This window comes from Adiantum capillus-veneris, chromosome 21 (assembly GCF_014529385.1).
Source record: "Adiantum capillus-veneris isolate H3 chromosome 21, ASM1452938v2, whole genome shotgun sequence".
NCBI lineage: Eukaryota > Viridiplantae > Streptophyta > Polypodiopsida > Polypodiales > Pteridaceae > Adiantum > Adiantum capillus-veneris.
In genome coordinates this window covers 120,871,876-120,883,935 of record NC_140951.1, presented here as the reverse complement: position 1 = coordinate 120,883,935, position 12,060 = coordinate 120,871,876, and the positions used below count along the sequence as shown (strand labels likewise).

At 44.4% G+C, this 12,060-nt stretch overlaps 1 protein-coding gene across 3 annotated transcripts in view; it reads right to left on the bottom strand.

Annotated features, from left to right (window-relative positions):
• The window catches only part of LOC147431632 (pentatricopeptide repeat-containing protein At3g09040, mitochondrial-like), a 44,273-nt gene extending 34,018 nt beyond the window's left edge, over window positions 1–10,255 (bottom strand). Inside the window, exon 1 of one of the 3 annotated variants that reach the window (XM_086494152.1) lies at window positions 9,570–10,255. In XM_086494152.1, the coding sequence (XP_086350278.1) occupies window positions 9,570–9,670 (101 nt within the window). In that variant the 5' untranslated portion in view covers window positions 9,671–10,255. The remainder of the gene's footprint in view (window positions 1–9,569) is intronic. The other 2 variants (XM_086494150.1, XM_086494151.1) reach the window with 2 other exon arrangements.
• Window positions 10,256–12,060: the final 1,805 nt, after the last annotated feature.

The following is a 12,060-nucleotide window of genomic DNA, read 5'->3' as shown; positions in this document are numbered from 1 at the left end:
CTCATCTTGAGCAATATCAACATTCACTTCCGTTGCACCTTACATCGCCCTTGATAATGCCCGCCAAACAAACTAAGGACATAGACTAGCTCAGTAGACACCGACTCTAAGTACCCATGCACTAAATTGCACGCATCCAGCACTTGCATAAAGGCGATAGTCACTGAATATTCACATCAGTATCTCCATCGAGATCTCAGATGAGAATCGTGATCATTGTAACTTATTTAGCAATCACATCCCGACCGCGCTTATCTTTTTTAGGAATTCCCATTTCAATGTACATCTTTCCATAAAGTCATTCAGCAGAATACCGTCAACCTGTCACTATCCCTAAAATCTCATGGAGAATTTAGTGACTTTGTTTCATTCTAGGCAAGCTCTGACAAGGGAGTGAAGTGGCTTCATTCTTGTGCAACACGCATCGCACCATATTCAACATGTTGATTCATCGTGCACTTTCAAAATAGTTAGTGCTAAACCAAAAGCCTCAAGGTGAAGCTCCAGTATCGGAGGAGAATTTGCTAGGTCCTCCTCCTCCATCCACTTTGCATCAAGAGCTAGATAGTTCCTAAACTTCACTAAATATGCGCGGACCAGCTTACCCGTCACTTTCCTTTCCTTGTGCGCTAGGACCTATTCTTGAACGAGAATCTCTTCCACTTCTGGTTGCTCGTTTGGCTCCTTGTCCTCTTGCAGTTCACCTTCGAAAGGTCTCAATAGACTCACATGAAATGCATTGTGAAGCTTCCAAAGTCAAAAGGATACATCGTTGATCTTTCCTTGTATTTCGAAGGGCCCATAGTAGCGTATACTAAGCTTTGGAAAAAGACTCTCCTTGCCCTTCCTCTTCTCGGACAGATCTTGGCTCTCGAATCAAGGTCCATAGTATTCAGGAAGAATCTCTTGATAGAATTAAAAGTCGGTATGCATTTTTCAAGTCTCTCATTCAAGATGGTCTCTTGTATTTCTTTCATCGTCTTTGTGTGTTACCTTCTTATAGGAAGCCATATTACACAATGCACATGATTCATTCACGAGTGAGTACAGAAGCATGAAGATCACTTTGGGAAAGGTGTCACAAGACGGGCACCACGTGCCAATAGAAAAGAACAGATTGAACAGACTTTCAGCACTTCAATAACAACTGAACTGAAAGAGAGAGACAACACGCGACACGGAGTGGCGGAATTCCACCCCAGAGAGTATTGGCCCCAAACCTTGGCGCCCCTTTCGGTATTTCTTTATATCGCATCAACACAGTACAAGCCAGTACTCCAGACTCTGCACCTTCTCCAAAAAGCATGCCAAAGAATGAGCCCTTAGCACATATGTAAAGGCCCTTGGCCTATGAAAATCAGTTTACATGAAAAGCCTTCAAACTCGAAAGCTTCTGGTCCAAAAGTAATGCTAAAAAGCTGCCAGCGTAAATCACGGAATTCCGTACAGCAGTCAACGCAAAACGCGGAAATCCGTACAGTCTGCCACGTCATCATGTCAGTGCAATTTTCGGAATTTCCGTACAGCTGCCACGTCATCAGCTGCTACGCAATTCTTTGTGTGTGTCCTGCTTTATTTTAATCCTTTATGTCACTTAGGGCCCAATCAGACGGGGTCCCCATAAGTTGGTAGGACTTCTTCATCTATTACTTGTTCTTCTTAGGGTTTAGGCCCCTCAGCCGACATCTGCAAGTTGGCTCCCTTCTTCAGGGCTTTGACACGTCAGCACTTTGTGACATCTCCCCTTCTTGAAAGAGAGTAGTCGTCCGCGATTACACCATATCTGCAAAACAACTCAAGTTAGCTCAAAAATTTCCGAGGGTCATTCCGAGGGACAATCAGTTTTCTCTTTTCGTTAAGGAGTTGGCTTCTCCTTTCGGCTCTTTTAATCAAGGAGTTACCTTCTCCTTTCGTCCAGATCTGAACTCTTGATATTCCGGCGTAGTTGTAACAAACTACTGACATGGCAAAACCCTAAAGAATGGAGCCAACTTACATATGCCGGCCGAGGGGCCTAAACCCTAAGAAGAACAAGTAGTAGAAGAAGAAGAAGTCCTATTAACTTATGGAGACCCCGTCCAATGGGGCCACAAGTGTTAGGTGCAGCAGAATGAATGTTGTATTTTCTCAAGATTAGTGATCTTTATGCTCAAAGTTCCTTTTAGTTCTTAGGGAGAGAGAGAGCTTTCCGTCTTATGGAGAGTGCTATGATCACGAACAAAGTGAGTGGATTGTGCGTGCAAGTGAATGAGACTGAGAGAAGGAGAGAGAAGAGATACGACACCGAGGGGTTGTAAAACCCTCCTCCGAAGGCCCCACTCTCGTCGGCGAGAGTGGTCTACTTTGATTGCACAAATGTGTACAATGCGAATGCAATGGACTGATGCAACTTGGACTATGCCGATGACAACAACGGTGGTGACGACGACGACTTGATGGCTGAAATCTGTGATCTTCTAATCGCTGAATTCGGGGACTGTTTGGTGGCTGAAAATGACTGTTTGGCTGCGTTTTCTTGGGCGAAAGTTGGGGGAACTTCTGCAACCGTTCTGGGGCTGATCTGCTTCTATGTCATAGGCTGAAAACGCTGTGCATTCCGACGCGGTTGGGCTGCAAATGCACTAACGCTGGCTGCCTCTAATCCTTGCAAAAACGCTGGCCTGCTGGGAATAAAAACGCTAATGGCTGATGTCAAAAACGCTGATCTGCTGAGGTATGAAAACGCTGGAACTGCTGATGTGCATAGCGCTAGGGAATGCTGAAAACGCTAAGGCCGGAGGGTGGTTGGTCGCGGGAAAAACGCCAAGGATGCCCTTGGATGGCGATGGATCTTGATGCTGAGGGGGGTACTACTGAGAAGTTGCCTGTTGAGCAAGAAGCTCCTGCTGCCTCTTCTGCCAGAAAGTGCTAACTTGGGTTTGCTTATATATTAACTTAGCAAAATTGCCCTACCTACTTTTGTTGGAAAGTCACTTAAAAATAATAAGTGAAAATACCAATAAATAGGAAAATAGGCTAAATGCACTGGAAAATTCCCCTAACTGATGCTAATGGATTCTGATGGGAATTCCGATGATCATGCTGTGTGCAACCGGAGGATATGCATCTATGCTAAGTGACTGGGCATGCACGGTCTACAAATAGACTCACAAAAGTGCCACATCACTGCTAATCTAAATTGACTGAACCTTGCTATGGTGTAGCTTGTCCACGGACACATAGGGTTAGGATGTGTCACGTGACAGCAAGTGACATGAAGGATTAAAATAAAGCAGGATCCGGACACACGCCAGAACTGATGACATGGCAGATTTTTGAAAATTGCGTTGACATGATGAACGTGGCAAGATGTACGGATTTCCACGATTTTGCGCTCGCTGATGACGTGGCAGGCTGTACGGATTTCCGTAAATTGCGCTGGCAGCGTTTGGCATTGCTTTTTGAACCAGAAGCTTTTGAGTTTTGAAGGCTTTTCACTGTAACTGCTTTCAGGCCAAGGGCCTTTAAATATGAGGCTAGGGCTCATTCTCTGGGATGCTTCCTGAAGAAGGTGTAGAGTCTGAAGTACCGGCTTGTACTGTGTTGATGCAATATAAGGACATGACTACTTTGGTTGTCCCCAACGCACTGACAGACCTGCGGAGCCGACTCCCGCGTCAACGGTCGACAAAAACCTAGGACCATCTCCAGCCAAACGAGCTAAACCGGCCATTGGATTAGTACCTGACATCTATGGCATACGCCTTGAAAGTACAAATGAATTGTGTCGAGCATATGGCAAAGTCAACGGTTTGAAAGCCCTAATTTTCTTTGACCCAGGAGCTACAGAGAACTTCATCCATCCACAATTCTTGAAGCAGATGGACTTTGATTATGATGCAGAGGGTGGAGAAATTGAAGCTGAGCTAGCCACAAGGCAAACTCAGAAAGTGGTACCACTCATTGGTGCTCTTCCAGTGACTATCCAAGATTATCATGGAAAAGCCGATTTCCACATTATGAAGTTGGGCAATTGTGACGTTCTATTAGGCATGCCTTGGCATGACAAGAACGATGCGACTCTCCAAGTTCGGAACCGAACCATCACCGTGATGCAGAAGGGCAAGCCAGTCGTCCTCAAAGTTCGGTTGTCCGAACAAAACTCTGAATGAACTCTCTAGTTGTTCTATAGTTAGATACTTTTGAACTTGGTTTGAGAAAGTATTGTTTGAAGCTTTGTTTGAAATGGATGGTATTTGTTTTGAACCTGTCTTGGTGCCGATTTAAATTGTTTGACTCTGGTTTTAATACTGGTTTCAATGATTGGTGATTTTACTCCCGGGTAGTGAGAAAAGATGTTTGAGAATGCTTGTTCATACTCATGGCCCGGACCCTTGTGGTTATTTGCGGGGAGAGTATTGAATGATAGAAAAGTGTTGTTTTTACTCATGGCCCGAACCCTTGTGGTTTTTTACGGGGGGAGTATTGTTGTTGTTACTCATGGCCCAGACCTGCATGGTTATTTACGAGGGGAGTATTAAGAAGTCTAAGCAGTGGTTACTCTCAGCACCTCCAAACGACGCAGGCTGCGGTTTGGGGGGCGTTTGGTTGTAAAAGGCCTCTATATCTCATGGCCCGGACCTTTTTAGGTTATTTGCGGGAGGAGTGATGAGGGAGTCGTTGAACAGCTCATGGCCCGGACCTGGATGGTTACTTACGAGGGGAGTGTTCATCGGCAGCTTTATGTTTCTATGTCTTGTAACATGCATATGTGAGCATTTGTGTTGCATTGTGATGTGCCAATTACTGAATATTCCTAATTGGATGAGATTGTTGGGTTAAAGGCCTAAATAACCCCGTTTTGTACATTTTTATACTTTGTCCACATTTTTTTAAAGTCGCTTATAATAAAAGGGAAAACCCAAAAACTCACTTATTGAGTTTTCCCCAAAAACGAGAGCTCTCTCTCTCTCTCTCTCCCTGCTTCGATCCCTAGTGTCACGGGGACGTAGCAGCTGTTAACTATGTCACGAGGACGCGGCAACTGCTAACCTTAGTTGTTGGTTTCTTTCCAATGATCTTTGTTTTATTTTTGAGACCCTCTTTTTGAAGTAGCAAACGGTCAGACATTGTATGGCCAATGTGAACGGTAGTTTCACCCGCAGACAGGAAGTGGTCGGCATTGGAATTCGTATAGTAAGAGGATGTCTAGGCTCATAGCAAGATCATATAGGTCCCCCCGTCGCACTTAGCAAGTTGGTGGATACTAGGAAGTGAACTCAATAAAGGCATAAAGTCAAGGTGGGGACTACCAACAGAAAGTATTCGATAGTTGGGCCACATTGCACTTTTGGGTGCGGTCCCAATGAGGATAGATGGTCAGATGACCAATGGGAGCCCAACGGAATCATTTCCTAAAATTTAGGGAACTGCTATTTTGGGCCATGAAATCTGTTCGCGTCATTAGCTTCAGAATGACAAGGGGAACATTTTAATACTCTACTGCAAAGTCAACTGATGCACCAGTTGAGAGATTTTTAAGCGGGAAGCCCAATGCAAGAAATTGCATGCATGAGTGCCAAGTGGCACTTTTTGGCCAATTTACCAAGTTTGAGACAACAGAACTCGTAACTGACTTTTTGGAGCAGTTTTGGAGGCTGATAACTGTGATTTTCAGCTATTTCTCTCCATTTTTGAGCTTCCCATGACTTTACCTTGGACCAAGGAGCTCATTTTCAGCATTGGAAGGCATCAAATGCGTGTTTACAGGGCTGTTTTGCTGCATTTTCAGCAATACGCAGGTTTTGGCCGCCATGGAAATCTTCTCCTTTTTGCATCTATTTGTTCACAGATTCATTAATGGTCGAGCACAGAAGAGAGTGCGCTCGATTTATGATGGGGGATGCTTCATTGAGAACCTGTCACAGGTTAAGAGCTATGGAGTGCTTTCTTTCCCTCTCATATACAGTATGGTGCTAGGAGTGATGCCCTGCACACTACACACTGCTCTCTCTCCCCCCTACGTGCAGTTATGTGATGCCCCACAAGAGGGCTCTTCATTTGACTGATGTACAGCTGTGTGGTTTCATGCTTTTGTGCTGAGGTAAGAGCCTCCTTCAGCAGGAACAGGGGTAGCTAGCTGTTACTCCAAAGCAGGCACCAGTGAGGGTCATAACCTCACCATACAAGTGCAAATTCAGCGCTGTGTATGCGCAGAAAATTAATTGTCTTTCAACCATACGGATGCCAGAACCTTTGGAAATCGTGTCCCACTGGCAAGAACAGTTCGGGGACTATTTACGACTGGAAACAGGGCAAAAACCAGTAAATACAGCGAGCTGAATTTACTGTTTTTGGGCAAGAATCAGAAGGTTTACGCCAATGCAAGTGAGATCCAGCAGGGGAATTGATTTTGCGCAAGTTTTGGGATTGTTATGCTGCCGAAATTTGGCCAAATCAAGTAGTATCTAGTGTGATACAAGTAAAAGATTCCCAAGACCTTACTTTGTAATTTTTCCTCTCAAAGAATAAAGAAATACCGAAAGGGGCGCCAATTTTGGGGCCTACAGGTTGTCGACGTCTGCTCGGGGCATTCTAGCTTCCGAGCCGTGTGTGTATTCAAGTGTTAATTCCCGTCGCAGGTTTCCTTTGCAAAGTGCTCTTTGTGTGTCTAAAGTAAAGAATTTCGGGTGAAAGCCAACGCCTACCGCCCCACGGGCCGGTTTCACCTAGCGCTTCCTCTCTGCTACACTCTGCCTCTTGCTTCTTGCCCCAATGGTATGAGAGCCCTAAGGTTTCAAAACAGCCCTACGCAGTCTGCTGTACAGCGAGTTAAAATTGCTCTCCTGCGATCAATTTCGCTTCCATCGCGAAACCCCTTGCTTCCGGAGTCGAAAAGGTCACCAAGACAGGCTGTTTTTAGGTCAAAACAGGTGATTTACAGGTTATAACAGGTCAAAACAGCAATACGCAAGTGTACCAAAGTTGTGGGATCACATGTATTGATGTTTGTCGCGACAAATTGAGTGAAAAGCTGAGTACAGGTGCTTGAAATTGCACATTTCAGCTGAAATTTCAGATTTGGACTGTTTCATGTAAAGAAACTGTGGCTCTTTGTATGCAAAGTCTTGTGGTTGCTACTATTTGCTGAAATTTTCAGCCTATTGTATACACACTTGTGGTTGAATTAAAATGGCTTCTTCCTCTTCTGCATCTGATACTAAAAGTTTGATCGAAATCAAACGGTTCGATGGTCAAGGCTTTGACCTCTGGCAAGAATGCATGCAAGGTATCCTTTTCTTCAAGGATTGTGAAGATGCATTGGAAGAGAATAAGCCGCAAGATTTCTCTGACGAAGAGTGGGCCAGGTTGAATAAGAAGGCTATGGCCTACATCAAAATGGCTATCAATGATGACATTTTGACGGACATCAAGCGCTTGGACTCAGCTTATGCAATATGGCAAAAGCTAAAGTCCAATTATGAGAACACCACACATGTGAACCAAGTGCATTTGATGCGAAAGTTGGTGAATATGCAGCTTGATGACTCGAAGTCAGCTTCTGAGCATTTGAGTGCTTTTACAGGTGTGTTGAGTCAGTTGCAGGACAGTGGGCTTCAGCAATTCGATGATAAGCTGAAAGCTATTTTCTTGCTTATGACATTGCAAGATACTTGGAAAACTTTGGTTGTCTCCTTGAGCAACAGTCCCACCCTCACGTATGACGGTGTGAGAGGGTCTATTCTCAATGAAGAGATTAGACGCAAGTCTAGTGGGGAAGATGGCACTTATGCCTACAATGCAAGAGGTAGAAATCAAAAGCGTGATGCTGGCAACAGGACTCAAAAGAAAATAGGCTAAATGCACTCGGAAATTCCCCTGAAGGATTCTAATGGGGAATGCTTATGATCATGCTGTGTGCAACCAGAGGATATGCATCTACACTAAGTGTCTGGGCATGCACGGTCTGCGAACAGACTCACAAAAGTGCCAGATCACTTCTAATTCTAGACGGACTTGACTGAACTGAACCCTTGTCGTGTTGTAGCTTGTCCACGGACACTTAGGGTTGGATGTGTCACGTGACACTCTGCCCCTGGAAACAATCCGCGTACTATGAGCTTCACAAGTAGTGCCTTGCTCTGCATCTCTGGATCCATAATCCCCAATCATCCCTCCTCTCTAGGCAAAATGATTGTGTCCCAATGGACTCGTGGTCGAGTGTTAGTAGAGCCATCCATGCCACCCCACAAAAAGTTTCGTACAAGGCGCATTAAACGCGCCATGATGCCCGAGTGAAGAGTCATGCAGGATCTGGTGAACCAAGTTGTTGCAAGAAGAACCTAATTCACGACAAGGGCTCTTCCAACCAAAGATAAATGCAAGGATGACCGATGGCAAACTCTCTCTCTCTCTCTCTCTCTCTCTCTCTCTCTCTCTCTCTCTCTCTCTCTCTCTCTCTCTCTCTCTCTCTCTCTCTCTCTCAAAGGAAGTTGTATTTGTGTACATAAGAGACCTCTAGAGATGCACAATGGCCTATCTCCCAGAGGAGGTACAAAAGTGGGCTAACAAAGTGTGAGCTATATATACATCAAGGTGGTTTGTATGATGAATGTAAAAGAAACCACTAAGGGGGTGCATAATGCCATATGATGTGGCCATGATTACGACAAAAAAGAACTGACGATCTTGCCCATCTCTAAGAAAGATGCATCTACATTGTTCCGCTGCCCTGGAGGAGCCGGCTGAAGAATCCCACTGACTGCAAAGAGTATGCGACAGCTGTGTCCAAATGGCTGTCAAAATGGTGGATGTAGGGGAGGACTGAGAGCCCAAAATGTGGGCACAGCGAGCCTTCCACATGGTCCATAGTGTAATGCTACATATTGTGGTAAAAATTGTGTCGTGGTGGTAGAAATCCAACTCATGCCCTGCATCTCGTATCCTCTATAGGGTGCCTGGTCTATATCCTAAGGGAGTAATACGAAGACCGGATCTATCAACAAGCCTTGAAAAAAGGTGTATGACCCCGGAAATTGCAAAAGCCATGCAACTGCCCCCCACGTCACAAACCCATCATGGATGCACACTCTAATCAACAGACAGCAAACTGCCATCCACACTGGTTGTGCATATGGACAAACCCAAAAACAATGCCTCAAAGACTCAGGCTCCAAAGTACATCTCTGACAAGTCGGATCATGACCAATCTCTCTCTCTCTCTCTCTCTCTCTCTCTTTTAAACTATTCACATACATGAATCTATCATCCTCTATGGCAGATGTGCATCTCTGCACTTAGATATTACAATGGAGAATGGCAGCTCCTTCATCACTACTAAAAGCCACTTAGACCTTGTTGAGTGATTAGACTATTGCTAGGAAAAGAATTGTGAAGTCTTTCTTGATTAATCCTTCGGTATGCTGTTCGACCAACAAACCAGTCTATCATACTGTTCACACATAAATCTCAAGTAAAATTTTTGGAATGGAAAGGAACTTGCAATTTCTTAAATAAAAATTTTGAACACTAGGAAACATCAACACATAATTTCTGATGGATCAATTCAGTACAAATCAAGACAAGGGTACCTTGAGGCAAACCTCCTGATGCTTGCAAGAGAAGTAAAATGGCGATATCCGAGTGCAGGCAAAGACGCTTTGATGTGATGCAGGACTCCATGAAGATTCATTCTTGGGCAGCCATCTTAGAGTGTGTTGTGTGTGTCTGTATACCGACACAAATTGTTCTTTACACGAAGAAACAAAATCCTGAGAATTGCATCCCACGCTGCTTCGGCAACAAGGGGCTGCTCCTTGTTTCTGGAGATGATCGGCGTATCTGCCTACCTCGGGAAGAAAAGATAGCCGACGATTTTCTCTCTCTCTCTCTCTCTCTCTCTCTCTCTCTCTCTCTCTCTCGTTGGGGTTTTTTCTACGACGTTAAAATTTCTCTCCGTCTTCTTCTTCTTCTTCCTTCACGCAGACTGGCTGCTTCTCGGTTGCTCCAATGGCTGCGTCCCATTGTTTGCAAGCTCGCCACTCTAACCATTCCTCGGAGGCTCAGAAATCTCTCTCTCGTTCTGAAAGGCAGCACTTTCGTCTCCTCATTTTGGCCTCCTAAAGGCCTCCACGAGCTCGCGCCACCGGCCAATTGCGGATCTTGCTCGCTCTTACCAATCTAAACTATAACATGATGGCGGAAGGGGTACATGAAGGCTAAACTCCAAAACCTCTGTGCACGCGAGCGAGAGAGAGAGAGAGAGGGGCCATCGAGGGCGGCTGGCCGTACTAGTGGTTTTGAATGGCGAATCCTATACTTTTTCTCAAACTCACTCATGCACACACATAGAACCCCAAGAACCCCCATGTTAACATAGCCCATGTTAAACATAACTCTTAATAACCATTGCCACATTTGGCATACATGTTGACCAAGGGAATGCCAAGCATGGCGGCATTTTCTTTCAACAACCCTTGAATAACAATATCAACATGAATTCTTTTGCCCATATCAGCATCTTGTGTAATCCCACATGCCTTTAAGGTGCAAGTGTATGTGATTGCATTTGGAGAGATGCCCTCTCTTTGCATCCGCTCAAAATAGCCCAGAGCTTCCTAACCTTGACGTCATTGGACTTTCCTCCCTCTCTCTCTCTCTCTCTCTCTCTCTCTCTCTCTCTCTCTCTCTCTCTCTCTCTCTCGAAAAGTCTACATCTTCCAAAGTTAACATAATAGTTGTCATGAATTGCACTTTTCTCACTAACGTTGAAGCTATCAAATTTTCAAAATTATAGAAATTGGGCAAATTGGCCACGTTAAAAACGAACATGAATTCCAAAGACTCTTATAGCATTGCTCATTCCTCGTGGAGTGGTTTCCAACATGCACTCATCATCTTTACATATCAGTCGTGTCCTTGAACATGAGCATGAGAGAGAGAGAGAGAGGTTCATCATTCCTCTTACTTGCCAACACTACATTGGTGGAATGGAGAGAGAGAGAGAGAGAGGCAGTCTATCGTGGCGATAAAGCCATCATTCAGGAGTTTCGAACTCCCAAGCCAGCTCCCCCTCTACGTGACCCCCTCTAGGTTTTGTTTTTGTTCATATCCTTTCCTTTTTCCTTTACCCCTGATGGACCCTCAGTCCCTAACTGATATGTATCTAACGCTTCCACCCCGAAAGAACAGATGTAATGACAGCTATCTATCTATCTCTCAACCCTACATGAGGTGTCATACATTGGTGCTCTATTAGCTTCAATATTCGACATCGTCATTTCTTGCTCTCAAAGTACTTGCACCTTTCAAGTTTTAGCACACCTAGCTGCTCGGACTCTTATCATCGATCATTATGGCTACCATCTATTTCAGCCACTGTTAAATTTTAAGTGTTAATGTCCTTTTAGTTTCCACAAAGAGGAGACTTACAATGAAAAAGTACTTGTTGCTTTTGTTCAATAATTGTGACTAAGTGATCAAAGGATTTAGGAAAATCACTTAAGACAACTGCACCTTTGTCATCCTTGACACCATGATTCATGTATGTGAGTTGAGGGACCATGCTTTGAAGCATATTCACAAAGCTTGCAATGTCCTCTCCTTGATCCATATTAGCTTGTATAATTCCTACTCAGAGATCATCTCACATCTCTTGTCTTGGGACCCAAAGTTGGGCCAAAGATCTTCTCAAGGAATTCCCAAGCCTAATGTGTGGTGATGTATGCATCCAGAAAGCGCACATAGTTATCATGAAGTGTTTTTATGATCATACTTAGGGATTCCTCATCCTTTGCTATGAGTTGAGTGCTTATGGTGGATGTTGAGACTCTAGTTTGTGTGACATCTACTTGCGGTTATTAATATGGAGGATCCTTGACTATAGCCCAAAGCTTCTTTTTCTTAATAACCTCTCAACTTTCTTGGCATGTTTGAAACCCTGCTCGATTACAATTCTCTAGGCTTTTTATCTCCCATGGTTTTAATGGAGGGGTCTTAACAATTGGAGACTCTCCAAGGTCAATGTCTACCTCCTTACACTAGCACAACCGACAAATCATCCCCACACATAATCATTAAGGC